This window comes from Grampus griseus (genome assembly GCF_964374135.1).
Source record: "Grampus griseus genome assembly, chromosome: 16".
In the NCBI taxonomy this organism is placed as follows: domain Eukaryota; kingdom Metazoa; phylum Chordata; class Mammalia; order Artiodactyla; family Delphinidae; genus Grampus; species Grampus griseus.
Genome location: NC_139010.1, coordinates 81,075,031 through 81,100,274, shown reverse-complemented (window position 1 = coordinate 81,100,274; position 25,244 = coordinate 81,075,031). Strand labels below are relative to the sequence as shown.

General features: G+C 51.8%; 1 protein-coding gene across 3 annotated transcripts in view; it reads right to left on the bottom strand.

Annotated features, from left to right (window-relative positions):
* DOCK1 (dedicator of cytokinesis 1) overlaps window positions 1-11,194 on the bottom strand; it is a 526,850-nt gene extending 515,656 nt beyond the window's left edge. For all 3 annotated transcript variants that reach the window (XM_082673365.1, XM_082673366.1, XM_082673367.1), the window contains exon 1: window positions 11,060-11,194. In XM_082673365.1, coding sequence (XP_082529491.1) covers window positions 11,060-11,105 — 46 coding nt within the window. In that variant the 5' untranslated portion in view covers window positions 11,106-11,194. The remainder of the gene's footprint in view (window positions 1-11,059) is intronic.
* Between the last annotated feature and the right edge of the window lie 14,050 nt (window positions 11,195-25,244).

Genomic DNA, 25,244 nt, shown 5'->3' with positions numbered 1-25,244 from the left:
TGAAAAGAGAGTTGCCACATAATCCAGGAATCCCACTTCCGGGCACGTATCCGAAGAAAATTCTAACTTGAAAAGATCCATGCACCCCAATGTTCACAGCAGCATGATTTACAATAGCCAAGACATGGAAACAACCTAAGTGTCCACTGACAGACGAATGAATAAAGAAGATGTGGTCTGTATATACGATGGAATACTACTCAGCCGTAAAAAGGAATGAAATAGTGCCATTTGCAGCAACACAGATGGAGATTATCATATTAAGGGAAGTCAGTCAGATAGAGAAAGACAGTATCATATGATATCACCTACATGTGGACTCCAAAATATGACGCAAATGAACTTATTGACAAAACAGAAACAGACTCACGGGCACAGAGAACAGGCTTGTGGTTGCCAAGGGGGAGGGGAGGTGGGGAAGGGATGGACTGGCTGTTCGGGATTATCATATATAGAATGGATAAACAACAAGGTCCTACTGTATAGCAGTATACGGTATACTGAACTATATTCAATATCCTAGGATAAACTATAATGGACAAGAATATGAAGAAGAATGTATATAGGTATAACTGAATCACTTTGATGTACAGCAGAAGTTAACACAACGCTGTAAATCAACTACACTGTGGGACTTGCCTGGCGGTCCACTGCAGGGGGCACGGGTTCGATCCCTGGTCAGGGAACTAAAATCCCACACGCCTCGTGGTGTGGCCAAACCAAAACAAAACAAAACAACTACACTTCAATAAAATAAATTAAAAAAAAAAAAAAAGAAAGGTTTACAAGTTGATCTGAGCCTGGAAAAGCTTGACAGATGGAAGATAAACAAAGGGCATTTCCAGGCAGGCAGAAGAGCATGCACAAAGGCACTGTGGCACCGCCAGAACACACAGGGGAGGATGTGCCAGAACTTCAGTATGGAAACACCACCAGACGTCGGTGAGGTCAACCAAAGGAAGCTCTCTTCCCTGTTATACGTGGGAGTCCCCAGTAGGGGTTCCCGTCCCCACCTCTCCCTCGCCCTGGCCTCTCCAGGCTGATCCTCAAAGCAATACCCCCCAAGAACCATCTGAAGAAACTTGGCAGCCTGGTCACAGCGCCTGGAGGACCAAAACGCATTCTTGCCTTTGAAAAATGGGCAGTAGAACACACATGATGTTGTTAGAAGGACTTGAAAATTAATCTTGTGAAGTTAATAGAAGCACATCAATTTGGAAGAAAAATAACCACATTTCTCTCCTGCTAAATCATTATTTGCCCCTGGTTAAGCCAATTATGTTCAAGAAAATAAGTTATTATTTGGGGGGGGGGAAATGGAGTCTTGATAAGTGCCTTTATTCCAGCAAATAAAACTCCAAGAGCGAATGCCGGACCTCCCGTATTTATGAAGGTCTGTGGGCAGCCTGAATGATATTTCTTAGACAGAATGTTGGGGATGGACCATAATTCCCCTGGTAATCTGTGCATTTTTCCCAGGACATGACCTCAAAACTGCTGTTTGTCTCTCAGAAAGAAGAAACATAGCTGTCTCCTGAACATCCTTAGACAGCCCAGGTGCCCCGCTAACCCCTCCACCAACCCCCTTAGGCTTCCTCCTCCAAGCCCTCTTGCCCAAAGCACACCCCTCAGGAAACAAGTCCTGCAGGTTTCTAACTTTTCCTCCCAAATATGCGGCAAAGACTTTGCTTCTAACAACACAGTCACAATACTACAGTAAACAACTACAGAGTGCTGACTAGGAGTTGGGGGTGACGCCCAGCACTTTATTGACACCAGTGGGAGCCACCTGGCCCCCAGGGGGACAGGTGGCAATGTCTGGACCTATTTTGGGTTGTCACCGCTGAAGGGAGGGGATTGCTAGTGGGATCTAGTGGATGGAGGTCAGGGACGCTGCCAAGCACCCCGCAGTACACAGGGCTGCCCCCCAAGACCAAAATACATCCAACCCAGAACGCCGCTAGTACACAGGTCGAGAAAACCTGCTTTACATGAATTCGCCCATTTAGCCCTTGAGCAACTCTGTGAGGCAGAAACTACTGTCATCCATGGTCGACAAGTGAGTAAACTGGGGCAGACGGGCTTCAGAGCCCCAGGGGCATCCCGACCCAGCACTATGGTCCTAGACCGGGCAGCCTCCACTCAAAGGACCTTCTTTGCAGGGATGTCGCTGAATATTGGAGGGACGAGGCACTGAGCCTTAGACAGGTTCCCTCCCCCATATTCAGGCCAGCTGCTCCGGACCCCTTGCTGGGCACCACTGCTCTATCAGCCAAATCTGTACGGGACTCTGGCTGATGAAATTAAGAAGGGAAACCAGAGTGCTGTGAGATCTGGGGGAGGCTGGCCTCTGGTCTCCTCAATTCTGACTCCCTGACCCCGGGGCCCGCTTGCCCCCTCCCCACGCTCTCTCCACCACTCCCCTCCCTTGTCCCTCAAGACTCCCAGGCCCTGGGGACTGAGGACCATTCTCCCTGGGGCCTCAGCACTCACACAACCCTGTCCCGCAGCCCGAGGTTGGCAACACGGGGACGGTCAATTCCGGAAGGGCTTGGCAGCCCAGCAATGCCGGGGGGGGGGGGAGAATGAGCCGGATGTGGCACAGATCCTATGGAGCTGAGGCAGGAAATTGCAGACCGTGACCTGGGACCAGCCAGTCAGCCGGTGGGACAGGAGTGCAGTAGGAAAGGAGGCCAAGAAGGCCGGGAGGGGCGTTTTCAAGGATGCCCTTGCCAAGGAGGCGGCAGCACCACGGTCTCCGGAGTCTGATCAGAGACCTCGAGCGCTGGGATGGAGGACACACTCTCAGAAGACAAACTGAACGTGAAAAAGGAACCGAACAGATCCACATGCCTGCAAACCCCAAAGTTCCGAACACCGCAGAGTTCTGAGTAATTCACTGAATGGCAAAAATCCAGCGGAGATGAGACATGGGGTGTCTCTGGATCCTCGAGGTCTAGGAACAAAGCTGTCAAGTAAACAGGAAGGTGGGGGGGGCGAGGGAGGGAGGGAGGAAGGGGTTGTCTGAAGGCACCATTTTCTTCTATGGCTAATTCCCTGTGGTTGAGGACCACTGTGCTCATCCCTGAAGCTGGGACACAATTACGCCATCACTCCATCGCTCCTCCTCTCTACCTACACGCAGGTTCAACTGCCCAGGTGAGCAGCTCACTCAGAATGCTCATCTGCCCACGATGCCAGTCCATCACCAGACAACTTGTCTGTAACAAATAAAATACAAATTAGCAAACTTTAGGAAAAGGAAAGCTCACGAGGCCACAATGCCCTCTTCCAATTAAAAGTCAAGAAAACCATCACCAGAAATTGCGTATTTTCTCTATAGGAAGTTAACACCCACACAGTAAGCGAATCCGAGCGGTACTTTTTCTGGCAGCAAGCTCTCCCGCACACGTGATCCCTGTAGCTCCTCGCGGGCAGCTGAGAGGTGAGCACAGGCTCTGGGACTCTCCCAGGGCCCCGTGCAGGTCCTGAGGTTGGGGAGGTCAGTAAGGTGGCACTAAGTGCTGCACCCAGGCCTGGACTCCAGGCCTTCTGACTCCTGGTCCAGCGCTCTTTAAAATCCCACGCCATCAAATCCCCGCACATCACTTGAAGTTACTGCAGTTCTGACTGATTTACCCTTACAGCCTTTTTCAGTGCCTGCTTGGTCATAAAGACAAGCGCTATTTCAGAAAATGAAGGTTCGTTCATTGCAGCGCTAGCCACAATAGCCAAGACATGGAAGCAACCTAAAGGTCCGTCGACAGATGAATGGATAAAGAAGGGGTGGTACATATATGCAATGGAATACTACTCAGCCATAAAAAAGAATGAAATAATGCCATTTGCAGCAACATGGATGGACCTAGAGATTATCATACTAAGTGAAATAAGTCAGACAGAAAAAGACACATATGTTATCACTTATATATGGAATCCAAAAAATGATACAAATGAACTTCTTTACAAAACAGAAACAGACTCACAGACATAGGAAACAAACTTATGTTTGCCAAAGGGGAAAAGGGGGCAGGGGGTGGATAAACTAGGAGCTTGGGATTAGCAGATTCAAACTATTATATATATAACAGGTAAGTAGCAAGTACCTACTGTATAGCACAGGGAACTATATTCAACACCTTGTAATAAACTATAATGGAAAAGAATCTGAAAAAGAATATATCTTTATTTCTATAAATATATTATATATATTAACTGAATCACTTTGCTGTACACCTGAAACTAACACAACATTGTAAATCAACTGTACTTCAATTATTAAAAAGAAAAAGGAAATGAAGACTCCATTCTAACAAAGGCTAACGCTTAGAAGCAGACACAGTTCTCACTAGCAGGCTTTAGTAACCATCTTCTGAGGTCAAAAGAATTCAACAGACCCAGGAACGGGGTCTGGGGTGCTGCACACATTTTAGGGTGGTGAGAATAGGAACTGCCTACAAATAGGAAGATGACCAATTTAGAGAGCTCTCCTTGTGCTCAACGGTCCACTCCCCTGACCCCAGCAGCCGTCCGGATTAAGTACACAGCAAAGAACATCCTGAAATCTACGGGACATAAGTAGTGGAATACACCTCAAAGAAAAAGGCGGCATCTGTCCCCATTCACATCTCTTCACATCTCTGTAGGGGTCTGGCCATCTGTTCCGCCAAAGGATTCTCAGGGACTAAAAGGTATGAGATCTTACAACCCCCTTGCTCAATGCCCATGTTGCTAACCGCTCCATCACAGCTCTTGCTGATCAACGGAAAACACTCGGAGGAGCTCCACATCAGCCTCCTGCAGGGCACACAGCAAGACTACATTTCTGGGTCCCACACGCTGGCCAGGGACGCAGCTCTAAACAAAAGAATGCGACCAGAAGGATGGTACCACCTCCAGCCCTGGCAGGGAAGAAATCTCCTGTGAACTAGCCTTCATCTCTTTCTTCCCCCACCCCCAAATTAAAAGGCAAGGAGCCCAAGATCCTGCCAGGGGGCAGAGCCACAGGATAGAAGACACCCTGGTCCCTGAATGACCTGATGGAACAGAGCTCCCGGCCCGCTCCCCACCAGCCACGTGGTCTGCGATGTGAAGGAAAAAGGAACGTTCGTTGTATGAAGCCAGCGAAACGGTGGGCTGTTTGTTTACAGCAGCTAGGCAACCCTAATTCAGGACGGAAATCACAACAGTTACATTTATACCTGAAAGTATACCTAGTAGCCACGTAAGTTAAACAAAATCAGCAAGATGGCATAGAAATTGTGTATCACACTCTTGAGGAAAGGCAGCAGCAACTGTAAACAGCAAACAGGCCAGGATAAAGGCTGAATAGTTTTTGATGAGGGCCTCCCTGGTGGCGCAGTGGCTGGGAGTTCGCCTGCCGATGCAGGGGACAAGAGCAAATGTCGACTAGGATGCGGAGAAACTGGATCTCTCTCTCTCTCTCTCTCTCTCTCTCTCTCTCTCTCTCTCTCTCTCTCACACACACACACACACACACACACACACACACACACACACACACACACACACACACACACACACACACACACACACACGGCTGGTGGGAACATAAAATGGCACAGCCGCTCGGGAAAAGTTTGGGAGTTTCTTAAAAAGCCAAACTACCTTTCCATTCAACAACCGCATTCCTAGGCAGTTATCCCGGAAGATGAAGACTTCCATTCACACAAAGACCTGTGCGTCAATGTTCACAGCAGCTTTACTAGTAACAGCCAAAACCCAGACATCCTTCAAACCATGGATACGCACAGCAACCTGATGACTCTCCCGAGAATTATGTTCAGCAAGAAAAGGCAATCCAACAAGGTTACATACCGCAAGATCCCATTCATGGAACGTTCTTGAAATTACAAAATTACAGAAACAGAGAACAGATTCATGGTTGCCAGGGAGGATGCGGAAGGGCAGAGGGAGGTGGGTTTGGCAACAAAAGGGCAGGAGGGGTCCTTGGGATGATGGAAATGCTCTGGATCTTCTTCAATGTCAATATCCGGGTTCTGATACCGTGTGTTGCAGTTTTGCAAGATATAACCTTGGGGAAAAATTGTAGTGGGTACACAGGGTCTCTCTGTACTATTTCTTACAACTGTTGGGTCTGTAATTATCTGAAAACCCAAAGTGAATGAAGAAAAAAAGGGAGAGTAAGGAGGGAACGAAGGAAAGAACAAGGGGGAAAGGGAAGAAGGAAGAAGGAAGAAGGGAAGAAAGAGAAAAAGAGAGGAGAGACAGAGAGATGGCAGGTGCCCTCGGGCACTGTGGCTCCTCAGCTGTACCTAGCACAGGACTCACAACTGCCTGTTTCTTTCTCCGTGTCTGCACCACCTGCATCCTCAGAGGTCACAAGAGAACAAGAGAAAGAACTATTCACACCCGCTAAGACAATCCTGATAAGACGTCTGATATTCTGGGCCAACACTGGCACTACAATAAATTTAAAATTTTTATAGTGTTTCCAAAGTAAAATCAGGTTTGTAGAAATATAATATGCCTTAATTTCATTTTTCTGCAACTCCAGTGAATGAAAATGTCTGCATTTCTATTTACTTGCAAGCAAATCAAATTTTTCTTCCCCCAAAGTAGCAGCTTGCTTGCTACTCTAAGCAACAAAGAGCATCTCTCAGCAACTCTCACGCTCCCAAATTTACTGGATATTACACCATTCCTAGCAATTATCATCGCGCAGGGCTAATCTGAATACACACGTCACAATCCCTAACACCAAGCAAAATGTCACATCCCCCTAATATGGGGGCAAAACACACCATTAAGACAACAAGTTTGGAAGAGAAGCATCCCTCCAGCCACCATGACTGTCAAATCCAAACAGGAAATCACTTGTCACTACATTTCTAAACTGCGCTTTATTAAATAAAAAATTACTAAAAGCACCGCTCCATGGCGTACCTGGCTTATCGCAAACGCTGATCTCAGGGCTTTGCGCTCTGAGGACATTATCTCAGTGAATCCCCACCGGTCTTTGCAGTAGGCAGGCTTGGGTCCACTTTCCAGATGAGGAAACTGAGGCTAAGAAAGCAGGAATAACTTGCTCAAGGACCACATAACAATTAAGAGCCAGAAGTTAAAGATGTCTCGGTGCCAGTGCCCACATCCCCTTTTTGAGGTTTGCCTGGAGTGGAGAGTGAAGGGCACGCTGAAGTCACTGGTGTTCGTTCAATCTGCCTCTAGCAAAGCTAAAGGGTGGAAAGAGAACCGTAGTCTTGCCCAGCTGCTCTCCACACCACCTCCATTCCTGTTCTATTGCTGCCATAACAAATCATCACACCCTTGGCAGTGGAAAACCACCTGCATTCATTATCTTACTGTGCTCCACGTCAGACACCCAGTGGCTCTGGGTCTCAAAGTAAAGGTGCTGGCCGGCTGCGCTCCACGGGATACTCTAGGATGAATGTTTCCAGGCTTATTCAGGGGTGCTGGCAGAATCCAGCTATAATTGCAGGATTGAGGTCCCCATTTCCCTGCTGGCTGTCAGCTGGGGCCAACCTCAGCTCCCTGAGGCCTCTGCCTGGTAGCAAGTGGACCTCGACATCTTCCAGCCAGCATCCGGGCATGGAACCCTCCCAGGCTCGGAATCGCTCTGACTCCACTTCTGCCGAATCTCTCTTGTGCGAGCAAACAGAGAAAGTCCGCTGCTTTGGGGGCCCACGTGGCTAACCCGGGACCAGCTCTGCACCTCAGGGTTCACAGCCATGATCTCATCTGTCAAGTCCCTTCTGCCGTGTCACACACCACATTCACGCATCCTGGACACTTGGGGGGCCGTTATTCTGCCTTCCATGGCGTCACTGAGACGTGAGCACGCCAGCCTCGGATGTGACGGCTGCATCTTTTCACCTCATCTGAAGAACAGGAGCCCCATGAACACAGTTTTACTGGTGTTGGGACGTTTTGACTCTGCCTAGTTGGGGGATGATGGGAAAGTTCATCTGGTCCAACCCCTCAGTGTGACAGCTAGGTCAAAGTTCACGTCCATGTTAATAAGCCAGGTCTGTAAAAACTGACCCACCAAACTCAAGCCCAAGGGGAGAAATTAACAGGCTGGTTCCCATGAATGCGGAGGGGGGGGGCCACCAGGGTTTCCTGCCTTTGCTGAGCAAGCAACAGATCAGCTGTTTACTCCTTTCCCGATTCCACAAAGTAAATAAATAACTGAAGTGTCTCATTTACAAACAATGCTTCTAACAGATTCTAAGTACTTGCAAACAATGAGCTGTGATTCATGTTTCCAAATGAGATGGAGTTTTACCATTTTCTCTCCCCTCGTGATTCATTCAGGGGCCAAGTCACTGGCCGGGTGGAAGCCTGGCCGCCCACAGACCCACCAGGGCCCATCTATGGAAACACAGTCCTGTTGTGAGGCTCCCCCCAAAAAACGCTGTGGTTGGTAAAGGGGATTTCCAGTAATTTTCCCTTCGGCAGAAAGAGGAATTAAACTCGTGGAAATGAATCTCTACATCCAACACTTACATCTTCCTAGCCAGCCCACTCCCTGAGAACCAGCGGGATCCTCCCCAGGCAAACTCCCAGACAGGAGGGCAGCCTGACTCAAGCGTCCTCGGCTTCCCCTGCCCCAAATCGGGAACTCTAGGAGCTCTATGCCTGCGCGCCCTCCCCGACAGGGGGTCCAGTTATTTAAAGTTCCTCCTGCCGCTGAAAGAGTTGTGCAGTCTCGTCCTCTCCACCTGGTGAAACTAGGCAGGACGACCCCCTCCCATCTCCCCTGCCTGACCGCCACTCACATCCTTCCCAGAACTGGTTCCAAAACCTCCAGGATACTCTTCTTCTCTGGAAACTTTTCAACTTGGAGTTTTCCTAAAACCAAAGTATTAACCAAAGGTGTGATGTTAGAAGGCACTGCCGTGAGTGCTAGCAAAGCTTCTGGAAGGCATGTGACTTACCGTGGGAAGGACACAACCACGTTCGTGCCCACAGCTGCCTCCCCAGTGGGGAGACCCTGCTTGTGGGTCTCTACTTGTGAATGTTCCCTTTGCTCATGAGACACAAGTCACTCCACAGGTATGGACACCTCCAGGGTTCTCACTGACACCATCCAGGTCACCCTGGGAGCCAAAGGTATCAAAGCGACCTTAAAGAGAGGTCCCTCACCCATCTCCTGGTGAGCACAGAGGGGTGACCATGAACTCTAGAGCCACCACCAGGGTTCACTTTCAGGATGGAGCACTTACTAGTGGCGCTAGTCTGTCCTTTGCCTCTGAGAAGTGGGAGGGACAGCAGTCCCCACCACACAGGACTGAGAGGGCAAGTCCTGAGCAGGAGTGCTGGGCTCTGCTGCCCCCGCCTGGCCCCCTCCTCTCCCCAGGGCTCCTGCTTCTCTTCCATCTCTAAGCACTGCGTTCCCTGAGGGCCTGCCCTCAGCCCTCCCCTCACACACAGCATCCCAGCAGGCTCACTGCAGCCCAGAGCCCCCCCCAATGCTACCCCACACCCGAAGTTGATCCAGCAGGAATCTCCACACCCAAACCTCCCTCATCCAATGTGGATCGATGAGGACCTTTCTATCGGGGTTGAAACCACCTGAATGGGCACAGGACGCTGCTTACAAACTCAGCTGCACTCGGAAGCCCAGCTCTGCTGCTGGCCTTTGTAGATGTGCCTGAGCCCCGGAGGCCGCATCTCTAAAACAGGGGAGGGAAGGGGATTCAGCCACGGTGGTTTTGAAGTAGCGCCACCTGTGCAACAAGCCCCTGCGGGCCCAGAGGGGACCTAGAAGCGTCCCAATGTCCAGGCCAGCTCCACTCTACGTCCCTGGCATCTAGCAGAAGCATCACAGAAAGAAAAGAGAGAGCCCTGGGACCAGAACCGCCCAGGCTTCCCCAAAGTGGGAGGGCAGAACCACACCAGCAGCGGGAGTGGGCTGCTCCCCGCAAAGGCTCAGGGTCGGGAGGGGAGGGCGGGGAGGGCGGGACGGGCCGCAGGGTCTGGAACCCCAGGAGGGCACCACCTGGCTTCGGAGGGGAGGCCAAGGCTACAAAAGGCCTTCCAAGTCAGGCAGAGTGCAGCCTGGCTGAAGAGGTGGTCAAGGACGCCTTTGGATCGCGGAGCAGGAGGAAAGAGGGACTGAAGCCAACTGGGAAGCCGTGCGGAGGGGGAGACCAGCCGCGGGCCCAGACAGAGCCTCCGGTGCGCAAGTTAAGAGAAGGCAAGCACCCACAGGCCTCCGCAGTCCAGGCTACCAACCCCCGCCAGGAGGGCGGCAGGGCGCACGGGGCCTGGGGGGCTGCTTGCTTTGCCATTAAGGAGAGCCTCCGACTCTGGAATGTGTACTTGGTCCGAAACGTCAACTTGCAGCCGACCCTCCCTACTCCCCCCAGGAAGCGACAAAGAACAGCGGAGCCAAAACAGGTCCCGCCCTTCGCAACCCGCTCCCGGCCCCGGGGACCCCGGAGCGCTCGGCCGCTGGTCTCCGAGGGTCCCGCGCCGTCCAGGGCAGGACCACCGAGCGGCAGGCGGCGCGATCGCCCAGCCCCGGTCGCACACGCCACCTCCCACCGCGGGAGAGCACAGTTCTTCGCTCTGGCCGCTGCAACTTGAAACTGTCCGCCCGGAGCCGCAGACACGAAGCACAACTTCATCCGAAAAGCAAAAAGGCGCGGCCGAACAATGCCGCCGGGGCCTCCCGGCCCGGCCCGGCCCAGCTGGGGTCGAGGCGTCGGGGGCAGCCCCGGGGGCTGGAAGGCTCCGCCGCCTGGGTGCCCGCCCGAGAGCTGGATGTCGGAGGGGACACCCTCGGGAAGTGACACAAGCCTCCCCCCACCCCCGCGTGTCCCCGGCCCGGCTCGCGCGGGCTCCGGAGCGGGCGCGGGAACAGCGTGCGCCCGGGGTCCGAGTGGGCAGTGCCCGCAGACGGACCCTCAGGCGGGCAGGGCGGGGACGCGGGTTCCCGGCCTCCGCGGCCCCTCCGCGTCCCGCCCGCGCCGCCCGGGCCGCCGGCGACAGGCTCCCGGGCGCCCCCGCCCCGCCCCGCCGGCCCGGAGCGCGGCGCGCGGGAGGTGCTCACCCACGCCGTATTTCTCCTCCCGCTTGGTGGGCACCCAGCGCGTCATGCCGCCGCCCGCGTCCCGGCGCCCAGGCCGCCGCCGCCGCTCCGCCAGGAAACTCCGCGCCTAGGCCGCCATTTTCCATTCCTTTCGAGCCGCGACAGGATGGGGTGGAAAAAGTTTGCGGCGGAGGCGGTGTCATGTGGGGCGGGGCGGGCGGAGCGTCGCGGGCCGGATGGGAAAGGCCGGGAGCGCCGGCGGGAGGCGGGACGGCGGCGGGCGGGGGGCCGTGGCCCACGACCCCACCCCCCGAGGAGCAGCCCCGCAGGGGCGTCGTCTCCCCCTTGTCCACGGAGCCCTCCCGGGGGCTGGATCTCATACACCCCTCTCAGAGGGGTGCGCCCTGGCCGGCAGGTGGGCAGGGGGATTCTTGGCAATTTGTGAGGCTTGTGGCTTGCAACAGCCCCTGGTTAGACTGGCGCGCGGTGATGTGATGTCCCCAACTCAGTTTCCGCCTTGGGGGGAGAGGCCTGGAGCTGAGGAAACCCGCAGGTTCCCTGGGAGGAGCCTTTCCAGAGCACGTGGTTCATTCATTCATTTGACAACCATTAACTGAGCACCTACCCAGTGCCCGGGTGCGCTAGGAGCACCACACTAGCCAAGCCAGGGGTGGGGAGGTGATGAGCAGAATAACAAGAGGTGGGTCGGCTCCCAGTGCTTGAGCAGGGACACCCAAGGCTGGTGGGAGGAGATGGTGCAGTCCTGGGCAGGGAGCGCTTACCGGGGAGGTGACCTCTTGCTGGAGTGTGGAATGAGTGCATTTACCCGGAGAGGCCAGGAAGGAAAGGCAGGCAAGGCCCCGCTGGGGCCCAGAGACCTCAGCCTCCTCGGGCCCCCAGAAACTTCCGCTAGCGGAGTAGGACTCAAGGTCTGTGAAGTGGGGAAAGAGGGGAAGAGATGCTGGCCTGGAGAGGAGCCCCCAGGCCTGGCCTGGAGCAGACACACTGGCGTCTGAGGAACGTGCTCTTCACCCTGTACGAGTTCTCAGACTGTTGTGTTTTCCACAGCAGTAGAAGATGGGGTTTCAGATTTCTCCAAGGAAAAACTTATAACAACACACACACACACAGTTATTTTTACCATAATTTCAGAAAAGAATAGGTCAAAACCAAGAAAAGGAGGAATGAGACAGCTTCAGAATGAAGACAGCCCATAAAATTGAGTAAATTTGGTGTCATGGAATATTAACTGGCTGGTCGCCTCCTCATGACCCCAAGAGCCAGTGACAAGGCAGTAGGCCTGAAAGCCTTCAAGGATTGGACGAAGGAAGGTAGAAAAGATTGGAAAGCCCCATGGGGTAGGGACAGCGCTGGATGGCAGAGCTGGGGAAGGGGCTGGTAGGGCCTAGGAAAGGCCGGGAAGGCCACCATTCTGCTGTAGAGAATGCCCATCGCCTGTCCTTGGGACCACTTTGAGACAGGGAAATCTCAACATTCCACCCAGAATATAAATTAATTAAACACTTGAGAATGCCCTAAGAGCTTGTCAGTTTGGGTGGCTGAGCGGCAACCTCCTACGTACAGAGGATAATATATGACTTGAGAGTTCACGGACATCAACCACTGATTTATAGGAAGTTGCAGGCCCTGTTTTACTGATAAGGAACTTAAGTCCCACAGAAGGAAGGAGACTGAGCTCCAATCACACACAACCTCATGTACACACTTAAAACCTCCTGTAGAAATTAGAAACCTCAGGAGCTCAGGCCCTGAACATGTGGCCTGGTGACTCGGAGCCTTGAAGGAGAAGCACAGTGAAAGTGTTGTACAGGAGAAGTAGGGCACTCTGAGACAAACGACATGTCGGCCTGACCGACTCCAAATCAGGACGGGCTTCCCTGAGAAAACAGAGAAAGCCAAGACTTTAAGGAAAAGCAGAGACTAGCAGAGGGAACAGCATGTGCAAAGGCCCTGGGGTGGGAAGGAGCACAAATCCTTCAATGAACTTCTAGGACACTGTGGCTGAAGCACAGGGAGCCAGGGGAAAAGGGCCAAGAAATGGGCCTGCAGTAGAAGGGCCTTCTAGGTCTTGTTAGGAACTTGGAATTCTGCAAGGAAAACCTGGAAAACATTTTAGTGATACTGATCTCTCTTGTGCCCAATTTTACTTTTGCTTGTGTGGCTACATGTTGGGGAAGATGGCGTATTGTAGCGAAAGACCAGGGGCTTGAGAGCCGCGCACATCTCAGAGTCCTGGCCTTGCCACGGCCAGCTGTGTCACCGTTCTTCCATCTCTAGGCTTTTCTGCTTGTCAGCCTTAGGGTTCTGAGAGCCCTACCTATAAACTAGGGAGAATGATACCAACCTCACGCAGCTCTTCTGAGGATCAAAGGTGAAGATATTGCTGAACAGGTAAGACCTTCTCTAGCTGTGCTTGGTTTCCTCATCTGATGCTGCCCCCAGGTTTTTTGCTTAATAACATCATGGTGAACATTTTCTAGAGCAGTTTCCCCTTTCACCCTGATAAAGGTGACCCACTGAATAGATAAATAAATGTGGAGTAGGATTTGTATACTTTTGTAAGACACTCATAAAAATAAATCTCTAAATCAGAATTTTAAAACTCCAGATGGAGCACAGACCATGTGTTGGAGACAATGAAGTTTTGGTCCCATTATTGCGATGTTTGGCCACTGTCCCTGAAGCACTGCGAGGTTTGTCGGCGTTCCCTGGCTGACTCTGACAGTGGTCTCATCTTGCAGCTCTAAATCGAGTCTGGGCCCTGGCTCCTTGCCCTGTGGTTGCTTGAGCTCCAGACTGGCACCATCTCCAATTCCACGAGCCATGGGTGGTTATGGTGAGTTGGCATTTTTAACTCCTGAGTTGACGTGGCTGGGCCACGGAGCTCAGCCATACCTCCCAGGCATCACGCAGGACTTGGATCTCTGCCGTGCTTGCAGGTGTGACCCGCCCAAGAGCACTGTGGCTCTGAGTACCCCAGTCCTAGGCATCAGTGGGAGTTCAGACTAGTGACCCCCTCCCAAGATAAGGCAGAATCTTGCGATGGAGCCATGAAAAAGCATAACTGATATTACAGTATTAATTTTTGAAAACTAAAATTGGGACTTCCCAGGTGGTCCAGTGGCTAAGACTCTGCTCTCCCAATGCAGGGGGCTCAGGTTCCATCCCTGGTCAGGGAACTAGATCCCACATGCCTCAACTAAAGATCCTGTGCAGAGACTTCCCTGGTGGTGCAATGGTTGGGAATCTGCCTGCCAATACAGGGGACATGGGGCTCAATCCCTGGTCCGGGAAGATCCCACATGCCGCGGAGCAGCTAAGCCCGTGCGCCACAACTACTGAGCCTGCGCTCTAGAGCTCGCGAGCCTCAACTACTGAAGCGCGCCCGCCTAGAGCCCGTGCTCCACAGCAAGAGATGCCACCGCAGTGAGAAACCTGGGAAGCCACCGCAATGAGAAGACCGCGCTCCTGGTGCAGCCAAATAAATAATAAATATTTTTTAAAAAAGAAAATTTAGGGCTTCCCTGGTGGCGCAGTGGTTGAGAGTCCGCCTGCCGATGCAGGGGACGCGGGTTCGTGCCCCGGTCCGGGAGGATCCCACATGCCGCGGAGCGGCTGGGCCCGTGAGCCATGGCCGCTGAGCCTGCGCATCCAGAGCCTGTGCTCTGCAACAGGAGAGGACACAGCAGTGAGAGGCCCGCGTACAGCAAAAAAAAAAAAAAGAATGAAAAAGAAAAGAAAGAATATTTAAATTAATTTTTTTAATTTGAAAAAATTTTCCATATTCACAATGCAAACTCAAGAGATAATTCAGCAAAATCTTGCCTGGTGGAGGTACCAGAGGCACAGTGAATGGGGGAGGGGGACACGTTTATCTGGCGAGGAAGGGTGGTGAGCAGATGAGAGTAGGACGGGGTGCAGGGATTTTACACGCTTCATCAAGCGGCTTAACACAGACTGTTTGCCACCTGAAAGGGGAGGTACGGGGTCTGCAGTGAGGCATCTAGTTGCTGCCCCTTTGATCCAGTAGCAGATGTTAGCATCATATTACATGACCAAGCATATGGTCACAGTACATAATGTCACGCAGAACTAAAAAGTATAATCAAAAAAAAAAAGTATATTCGAGACTTTAGACCTAAATTCCAGTTTACAGAAAATAGAGGAGATTGAGCTAAAGGTTAAATGACATCACAAGAACCCCCGACAGTCCTCAACTTAGGATGGTTCGACTTAAGATTTTTCAACTTTAGGATGGTATAAAAGTGATGTGCGTTCAGTATAAAACTTACCTCGAATTCTGAATTTTGATATTTTCCTGGGCTACTGACACACAGTCCAATTCTATCTCTTGATACAGGACAGCAGCTGGGAGCTGCAGCTCGCAGTCAGCCCTGCAATCAGGAGGAGAAATGACCAAGACACGTACAATCATTCTGTATCCAGACAACCAAGCATTCTGCTTTTCACTTTCAGTACAGTATCCAATCAATGACGTGAAATATAATACTTTCTTATAAAACAGGCTTTGTGTTAGATGATTTTGCCCCAGTGTAGGATAACTTAAGTATTCTAGGCACGTTTAATGTAGGCTCGGCTAAGCGATGAGTTTTGTTAAGTTAGGTGTGTTAAATACATCTTCAACTTACGATATTTTCAACTTACAATGGATTTATTGGGACCTAACCCCACTGTAAGTTGAGGAATATCTGTACAGTCAGATGAAGATAGAAGGTAGTCTCTTCTGTAGGACACTGGTCTGGTGTCATCAACAAGTCAGTATTATTGGGAAAAAATGGGTGGGTGGGAAAGAACTGTCCTAGATTTTAAAGACAATAAATATAAGAGGACTTCCCTGGTGGAGCCCGTGCTCCACAATGAGAGAAGCTACTGCAGTGAGAAGCCCTCACACTGCAACGAAGTGTAGCCCCTGCTCGCCACAACTAGAGAAAGCCCGTACACAGCAACGAAGACCCAATGCAGCCAAAAATAAATAAACAAACAATAAATAAATTTTAAAAAAGAAAGAAATATAAGAAATTCAGTCCTTGACTGGGTACTGCTTTAACAAACCAACTCTAAAAGTTGTTAAGGACAAGAGAGGATTTTAACTATGAACCAAGAGTAGATAATATTTTAAAATTATTTATTTTGCTAAGTGTAATAATAGAATTATCGTGGTTATATCAAAAAAGTCCTTATATTTTAGAGATACATGCTGCAGTGTTTAGAAGTTTGTCATTTACTTTAAAATACTGCAGCAAAAACAAAGAAAGGTGAAACAAAATTCTTCAGTCTAGGTGAAAGGTTTATGAGTGTTTCATCCCTCTACTTTTTTTATATGTTTGAATTTTTTTTGAGGGGGGGCCATGCCACACAGCATGTGGGATCTTAGTTCCCCAACCAGGGATCGAACCCATGCACCCTGCAGTGGAAGTGTGGAGTCTTAACCACTGGACCACCAGGGAAGTCCCTGAAATTTTTTAATAAATAAAGTGAGGGAAGGGAAGTGCTTGAGACTTGAAAAGCCGCTTGTGAAACAGTAGCCTGGTCTGGCCTCACTCCAGTCACTCGGGCTCTACTTCATTTCCCAGGTGCACCGCTCTGCCTTCTCCGTGAAGATCATGAAGGCAGACCCTTGGTGTTAAACTTCAACCAGCTCCATAGAGCAAATAGGTTGTTCAGTAGAGGATGCTGCCTGCTGACCCAATGTGCCTTGTGGGCAGATGTGACTGTGAATATAAATGCAGACCAAACAGTCCTTCCCACACTGAGTACACACAGAAATGAGCTCTGGGGCTGAGGGCCAGGACACCTGCAGGAGGGGGAGTGTCCTGAAGTAGAAGGAGCCTGGATCCAGGTGGCAAGGCCTGAGACGGTCAAGGCCTTGCCCCTGGAAGCTGGATGCCCTCAGGGTCCAGACAGTGCATGGCAGCATTCTCAGAGTCAGGCGGACACGTGACCAACACCTTGGCAGCCGTCTGACTCAGGGAGAATTACCTGGGTGCTCTAAGTTTCCTCGTTTTTATTATTTATTTCGTTTTTAAAAATAAATTTATTTATTTTATGTATTTATTTTTGGCTGCATTGGGTCTTCGTTGCTGTGTGCAGGCTTTCCCTGGTTGTGGCGAGCAGGGGCTACTCTTCGTTGCGGTGCACAGGCTTCTCATTGCGGTGACTTCTCTTGTTGCGCAGCACGGGCTCTAGGCGTGCAGGCTTCAGTAGTTGTGGCGTGTAGGCTCAGTAGCTGTGGCTCACAGGAACTAGAGCACCGGCACAGTAGTTGTGGCTAGGGTTTAGTTGTTCCGCAGCATGTGGGATCTTCCCGGACCAGGGCTTGAACCCGTGTCGCCTGCATTAGGACTTCAACATATGACAAAATTCAGTGCATAACAGTGGGTCCCCAAAGGACAGCCAGAATGGCACTGTCCAAAGATGGAGGAGTAGGGGGGACAGATACTCACCATAATTCCTGACTCCCTCTTCACTCAGGCCCCATGCCGAAAGCAGTGAGCACTTTCAGAACCAGAGACAGGAAGGGTCTCATCTAGATAAGTTTAAAAGGAAGAGGCTGCCTCCCTGCATTGGCAGGCAGATTCTTAACCACTGTGCCACCAGGGAAGCCCCGCCTTGTTTTTAAAATAATCTGACTTCTAGAGTGTCTTGAAGACTTAATGAGATGATGGTAGCAGAGCTTTCACTCGTAGGGCCTCCAGATGAAACACTGGTTTTCAGGTATCAGACTCCAGGTGACACAAGGCTGTGATCCCTGAAGAAGGGAAATGAATGAGGTGAGTTCTATGGCTTCCCAGGTGGCTTCCTGGAGCCAGTTTCTGGGCCACAGCACAGGAAGGGGAGCTAAAGCAAGCCAGGGGTCTCACTCACAGAAGACAGACCTGAGTTCAGGAGACCCTAGGCTGCTAGGAGTCACAGGTCAGAGGACCCAAGAGGAGGGAACTGTCCACACCGAGAGAGAATTCCAGAGATCTGCAGAAGCGCTGCATTGAATCTCTGAGTACTCTGCATGGGTGGATTGAAATGCTAGGAAGCTGGCTGTGGAAAGAACACCAGGAAGTAGCAGGCCCTGAATAATTTCCAGAGCTCACACAGGAGTTAGTATTCCCTCCAGCCAGGGTGGAAAGACCTCATGATATAGAGTGGAGTCGAGTCCTCCAAAGGATCACACCTTCGTAGTGGGACGACATTAGCCCTAAACTAAAGGCTGCTCTAGTAAATAATAAAACCTAGAAGCAAGGTCAAAGGAACGAAACTGAGCCCAAGGAACATAACAGCCAGAGCAAAATCCAGTGCTGTTTAAAAGAATACAGTAAAATCCAGCGCCCAACAATACCAAGCGCACAATGTCTGGCGTCCAACCAAAAATGACCAGACGTGCAAAGATTCAGGAAGACATGACCCGTAACCAGGGAAAAAAACACATCAGGAGAAACAAACACAGAAGTGACAGGGATGATGTAATTAGCAGACAAAGACCTTAAAACAGAGTTACCGACATGCTCCAAGTCCCACAAAATGTAGAGGAAAACATAAAAATGGTGTGAAAGAGATGGCAACCATAGAGTCGGAGTCAGTGCTCCTAAATGGGAGCTGTTATTGTCATGGTGGGGTTGGTGGTAGATACTTCTAAGGATAAGAACAAGGTACCTTATTCTTTTTTGGGGGGGCTGCACCACATGGCATGCAGGATCTTAGTTCCCCGACCAGGGATTGAACCCATGCCCCCTGCAGTGGAAGCACAGGGTCTTAACCACTGGACCGCCAGGGAAGTCCGTGGGGTATCTTATTCTATCTGGGAAATTCTGGGATTCTCCCAGCCTCTTCCTTTTAAACTTATCTAGATGAGACCCTTTCTGTCTCTGGTTCTCAAAGTGCTCACTGCTTTCAGCATGGGGCCTGAGTGAAGAGGGAGTCAGGAATTATGGTGAGTATCTGTCCCCCCTACTCCTCCATCTTTGGACAGTGCCATTCTGGCTGTCCTTTGGGGACCCATGGTTATGTACTGAATTTTGTCGTGTGTTGAAGTCCTAATCCCAGTACCTCAGAATGTGACTGTATTTGGAAATAGGGCCTTTAAAGAGATGATTAAGTTAAAACGAGGCCATTAGGGTGGGTCCTGATCCAATCTGACTGGTGTCCATATAAAAGGAAGAAATGTGGACACACAAAGAGACATCAGGAGTGCACCCACAGAGAAGAAAGGCCATGTGAGGACACTACCTGAAAGTGACCACGGAGAGAGGCTTCAAGGAGAAACCAACCTGCTGACACCTTGATCTCAGATTGCAACCTCCAGATCTATAAGAAATACATTTCTCCTCCCTGGCTTCTTGCAGTCTCCTGCACAGGAGCTGCCCAGGTTTCCCGCTGTCATACATCCTCACCCAGGCCACGAAAGCCAGGGACAGGATGTGGGCCGCAGCGCGGGAGGCTGGCACGGCTCCAGGGCCTGGCCGTTGCCTTCTGATGGTTCAGACAGCAGAGGCAGCGTTACCTCTCCTGAGTCTCGCAGCCTGACCCTTGGCCAGAGGCTCCTTCTCAGCCACCACAGAGGAGTCCAGGTGAGCGCGAACTTACTAAAGGCCAACGGTGGGCAGGCCCCGGGTCTGTCAGTCACGGGGCCCAGATACACATGCAAACCCACACCCCTGCCTCTGGAGGCTTAGGGGTGTTTGGAGGAAAGAGAAGTTCGTACCACCTGGAGGAATCAGGGAAAGCAGACAATGTGGTGGCCATAATGGGGAGAAGGTGAGACCCAAGGTATCATTCCAGGAAGAAGGAGCAGCGTGAGGAATGGCCGAGGTCCGGAAAGCGCTCAGTGCCTGAGATGGAGCGCGTGCGTGGGATGAAGAGTAGTGGTGGGTGCGGTGGGTTTGCGGCCAGAGGAGAAGGGCTGTGACCACCAAGCCAGAGCGACAGCACAAGGCCAATCTGTGCTTTAAGAAGCTCACCCTGGTGGCAGAAGGGAAGATGGACTGAGAAAAGAGAAATGGTTCTAGAAAGTGAGTTAAGGGGAAACGGGGGATGAATTTGGGAAGTCCTTTGTTTAGAGTTTTGACATTCACAAATGAAACAGGTGCACAATACCAGCTAATTTACTGAGAACACACCCACTAATGCACTAGGAGCGTGTCATCCTCACAATAACCTGGGAGTTAGGAGCTATGGTTAGCCCCATCTTACAGATGACGAAACTGAGGCTCCTGAAGGTTCTCTGTAACTTGCTCAGAGTTCACAGCTGAAAAGCAGTAGAATCCAGATTGAACCCAATCGCTGTAACGTCCGACCCCAGACTCTGAACCACCTACGTGAATTTGGTCTTGACGGCAAATCCATAGGGTGGATATGGTGCGGGCTATTCTTATGCCCACTTTGCACGTGAGGAGGCTGACAGGGTTGCTGGGGCTAAAGCCCAGGCCTCCAGACTTCTCGTCTTCAGCGACCAATGCTCCTTGGATCTCCCTGTCTCTGGGACTTGGCAGTCCAAAGGCACGTGTCAAAGCTGAATAATTCTCATCATCCAGACCACACAACGGCCACCTTAACCACTAGTGTCCCAAGACCATGACTGGATGGAGATCCAGGCCCAGCAGGGCAGCCAGGTGGCTCCTCCCTAGGTGTGGCCTGAGCCCAGGGCAGCCCTGCCGGGAGCGGCCTCCACACCAAGACTACTCCTCCCAGCCAGTTCACCTCGAGCTCCACAGGCACACACCCAGCCCGCCAACTTAAACTGTGGTGCTTAAGCCCTACTAGCCAGGTGCCCCAGGGGCCTGCGCCCCTCCCCACCAGCCTCCATCCGTACAACTTCCTGCCAGGCCCCGGACATACACCACTTGCTCAGGCCCTAGAGGGCACCTAAGCCAAAGCCTTCCTAGACCGGTACAGTACCTGACCCTCCTCTCTCCCTCTGGCCAAGGCTAATGCTATCCCAGCCTGGGTCAGCCAGGTGAGGTGTTTTCACCCTGCAGACAGTTAGTCCCTCCCTCTGTAGCACTCACAGAAGCCCTTCCCCCTCAGAGGGCATCTAACTGGACTGACTTCTCGGGTCCTGTAATTATCTGTGACCGCTCCACAGGCTGGGAGGGAGGCTTTATGCATCTTATCTGCGGAGCCTGGCGCTTGGGGCTAATAATAGCGAGATGAAAGCAGTAATAATACAAAGAGGCAGGCTTTATTGAGCTCATGTATTATCTCATTTAATTACAGCCTATCATTTGCAGACAACCACGTGGGAGCATTTCATGCGCTGCCTGGAGCACAGCGAGTGTGTAATACATGTCAGCTACTGCTGTCAGTAGAGTAGGAGCTCAGCAGATGTTTGTTGAGTGAATGAGTGAGTACCTGGGGTGACTCGGGCTCCCTTCTGGGTGCTGCAGGGTCCCCACATGGCATGGGCTATCAGTGATACAAGCTCACATCCTTGGCCTGCGGGCCAGCTGATCCACCTGTGCAAGGGTGCAGATGAGTGACAGTGGGGACAGAGCTCACCCCAATTAACCTTTTCTTGAACCTGCACAAAAGAACCTGCTCAGCGTCTTGGAAGGCCCACTCCCAGGCCTTTTCCCCAGAAGAGGACAAGCCTGGCCTCGCCAACACGTTCACCAACAAGCCCTCTCCACTCCTGGGCCCCGAGGCAGGGCCCCAGCCAGATGCAAGCAGGCACACACACCCTGTGCCTGCTTGGCTGTCACCCAAGGACCAGGACCACAGACAATGAGGAAGTGGCTTCTGGCCTGAGCCAGACACACACCCAGGCCCAGCGGAGGAACTCAAGCATGTGGGGCTCAGCTCAGGGCAGGAAGTGTGCACAGCACACCACTGGACGAGGGCACCATGGGGGTCCTGGAGACACAGTGATGACTACCCCCCAGGAGCTCCCAGTCTGGAGGGCCACAAGCTAAGGAACAGCTGAGATGGTTGTAAGTGCAGGTGAGGACGGAAACAGCGAGGGCCACGGGCTCTAAAAACCCATCCCTCTCTTTCCACCCTGAGGACTTTTGCTTGCCCAGCACCACTTGTGCTACGATTTGCTTAATATTTTTCTTAAAAATCATAAAAAGTAAGTTGATTTTAAAAAGGAGAACCAGTATTACTTGCCGTAAATAGAAAGGAACTAAAAATAAAGGCCTGACTGCCTGAAGAAGGAAGTGTTCATTCACCTGCCTACTTCAGACCCTCTCCTGTCCCACCCCCGGGGGCACTCTGCTCTCTCCAGGGCCCCTCACCCCCGAGGGGAGGTGGGGCTGAGGGGCGTGGGGGGGAGCTGGACAGGGTTTCCAGGAGAGGGTGGTTCTGCAGAAGGGGCCCTGCAGCAGTCATGGGGCTGCGGGGAGGTGGAGGGGAGTAAATGAGGGCAAGAGTGGGTGAGGAAGAAGGGCTCCACCAGCAAGGGCACAGCGCAGAGCCGCTTGGGGCCGGGTGTGTGTGCGTGTGCATCCCTAGAGGGGAAACTGTCTCGGTCTCTCCAGGTGGCTATAACAGAATATGATAGACTAGGGGGCTCACAAGCAACAGACATCTGTTTCTCACAGTTCTGGAGGCTGGAAGCCCAAGATCCAGGCCCCAGCAGACCTGTCGGGTGAGGCCCCACTTCGTGGTTCACAGCACCATCTTGCTGTGTCCTCACAGGGCAGAAGGGACTCAGGAGCTCTGCAGGGTCCCTTTTATAAGGGCACTAATCCCATTTATGAGGCCTCCACCCTCATGACCTAATCACCTCTTCAAGGTTGCACCCCCTAATCCCATCACATTCGGGGTTAGGATTTAACATATGAATTCTGGGGGGACATAAACAATCAGACATGGGGATTCTGTCTTACCAGCATGGAAAGTTTTCTGCAGGGAGCAGCGTAGGTGGTAAGACATGAGTTAGAAACCCATTCTGCTGGGTTGGAGGGGACAGGACCCTGTAGCTGGAGAAGCAGAGGCTGTGGGGCTGCCAGCTGCTGGGTTGTCTGGGTTGAGCCCTTCAGTACGATTTCAGAACTCTGGATAAAGGAAGGTAAAACCCTGAAGAAATAGGGTGTCTGGGCCTCCTGGCCCCTCTCTTCCCCTCTGACCCAACTGCTGGTGAGAGACCAGGTAAAGGCATGCTCGGGAGGCATTTGGGAAGAATTCTTTCTGCATCTACCACGCTCCACTTTAACTCTGAGACACAAAAGACCCCACCCCCATCCAACCCCAGGTAGACACATGAATGACTTCCAGGGTTGACCTGCATGGTTTTTATCACGTTAGAAAACAAATAAAACTGCAAACATTTTGAGTGTGTCATAATTGCAATATGCATTGAATCACTATTTTAGATGAATGCAGATTTCAAGGAGATCTTTGTTCTCTGAAGTTCAATTTTTTTTTTTTTTGGCCACACTGCGTGGCTTGCAGGACCTTAGTTCCCCAACTAGGGATTGAACCCAGGCCACAGCAGTGAAAGCGCTGAGTCCTAACCACTGGACCGCTGGGGAACTCCCACAGTTTTTTTTTAAAATCAGTGAACTAAAACAGTTTTAAGAAACAGGTTCTCCAAATGTATGGACACCAAGGGGGGAAAGTGGCGGGGGGGGGTGTGATGAATTGGGAGATTGGGATTGACATGTATACACTAATATGTATAAAATGGATAACTAATAAGAACCTGCTGCATAAACAGATAAATAAAGTTTACAGAAAGAAAGAAAGAAGGAAACAGGTCTTCTTGCTGTATTCTAGGCATCCTTGATTTTCTTCTTTTCTTTCTGCCAGAACAGCATCACTTGGATGGGATTTCCTAAGGCTGTAAAATCTATAGCTTGAGGCTCTCCCGCTGCTTGTGAAGGAAATGAGTGACGGAGAGGACTCGGGTCAGGGGAGCTGCAGGGAAAGGGGATCCCCGCCATCCCGCTTTCCCTGCCGCCAGTGGACAAGCCTTCGGAGTCTGCGTGGCTGGCCACCTCGGGGGCTGCAGTGCTCCTCGGGAGGGCAGGAGGGTGGCCAGGCCTCCTTTATTCCCCGCTGCCCCCGGCACACCTGTAGCTGAGAGCTAACATTACTGAGCGCTTGCTTGGATGGCAGGACGTTTGAGATGTGGGTTTGGGTTCCTCTTCCTCTCCTTTTGGGGCAGAGGCCCTGCAGGCTGTGGTCTCTCCCTCCTGCAGGCAGGGCTCTCGCAGGCAGGAAGCTGAGGCTGCCTGAAGTCATGAGTGCCGCCCAGGTAACTTGACCTGCAGAGTCCTGGTGAGGGTGGCCTGTCCCCTTGGGAGCATCGCCCCACTGGGCTGGATGAGAGCTCAGGAACCCCACAGTCACCCTGCCTGAGGCCAGTGACTGATTGGCCAGAGGCACAAAACAGGACTTCATACCTCCAAGTGGGACAGCTCCTGTCCTGCCCTCCTGCCCTGCCCCTCACCTCCTGCCTCAGGGCCAGGCTGAAGCTAGTCTTCGGCGGCTGACTGCCTCCCTGTTCTGCTCCCTCTCTTTCCTTTTCCTGAGAGCACTGCCTTAGCAGAGCATCACGGATCAAGACTTCCATCTTGGGCCTAATTCTAGAGAAACTGCCCTAAAAAGGTTTGTTAAAGAAAGAGGCTGGGACTTCCCTGGTGGCGCAGTGGTTAAGCATCCGCCTGCCAATGCAAGGGACACGGGTTCGAGCCCTGGTCCGGGAAGATGCCACATGCCACGGAGCAACTAAGCCCGCGCACCACAACTACTGAGCCTGCCCTCAAGCCCGTGAGCCACAACTACTGAGCCCGTGCACCAAAACTACTGAAGCCCGTGTCCCTAGAGCCCAAGCTCTGCAACAAGAGGAGCCACCGCAATGAGCAGCCCGCACACCACAACGAAGAGTAGCCCCCGCTCGTCGCAACTAGAGAAAAGCCCGCGCGCAGCAGCGAAGACCCAACGCAGCCAAAAATAAATAAATTTATTTTTTTAAAAAAGAAAGAGGCTGGTGTCCTGGATAGGAGGGAGAAAGGAGGACGTTTGTAGAGTCATGGAGAGAAGGGGGGGTCCCCCAGATTGAGAAGGGGACCTAGGGACTCCCAGCGCCTAGGCTGCCTGCTTCAGCACACAGCCCAGGCCCAGGTGAGTTGTGTTGAACTCAACACCTGGTGGGCAGGGATGCTCTTGGTGACAGTGAAGGCCAGGGGCCAGCCCTCGACTTCCAGTCCTCCAGACACGCATGGAGTCTGGG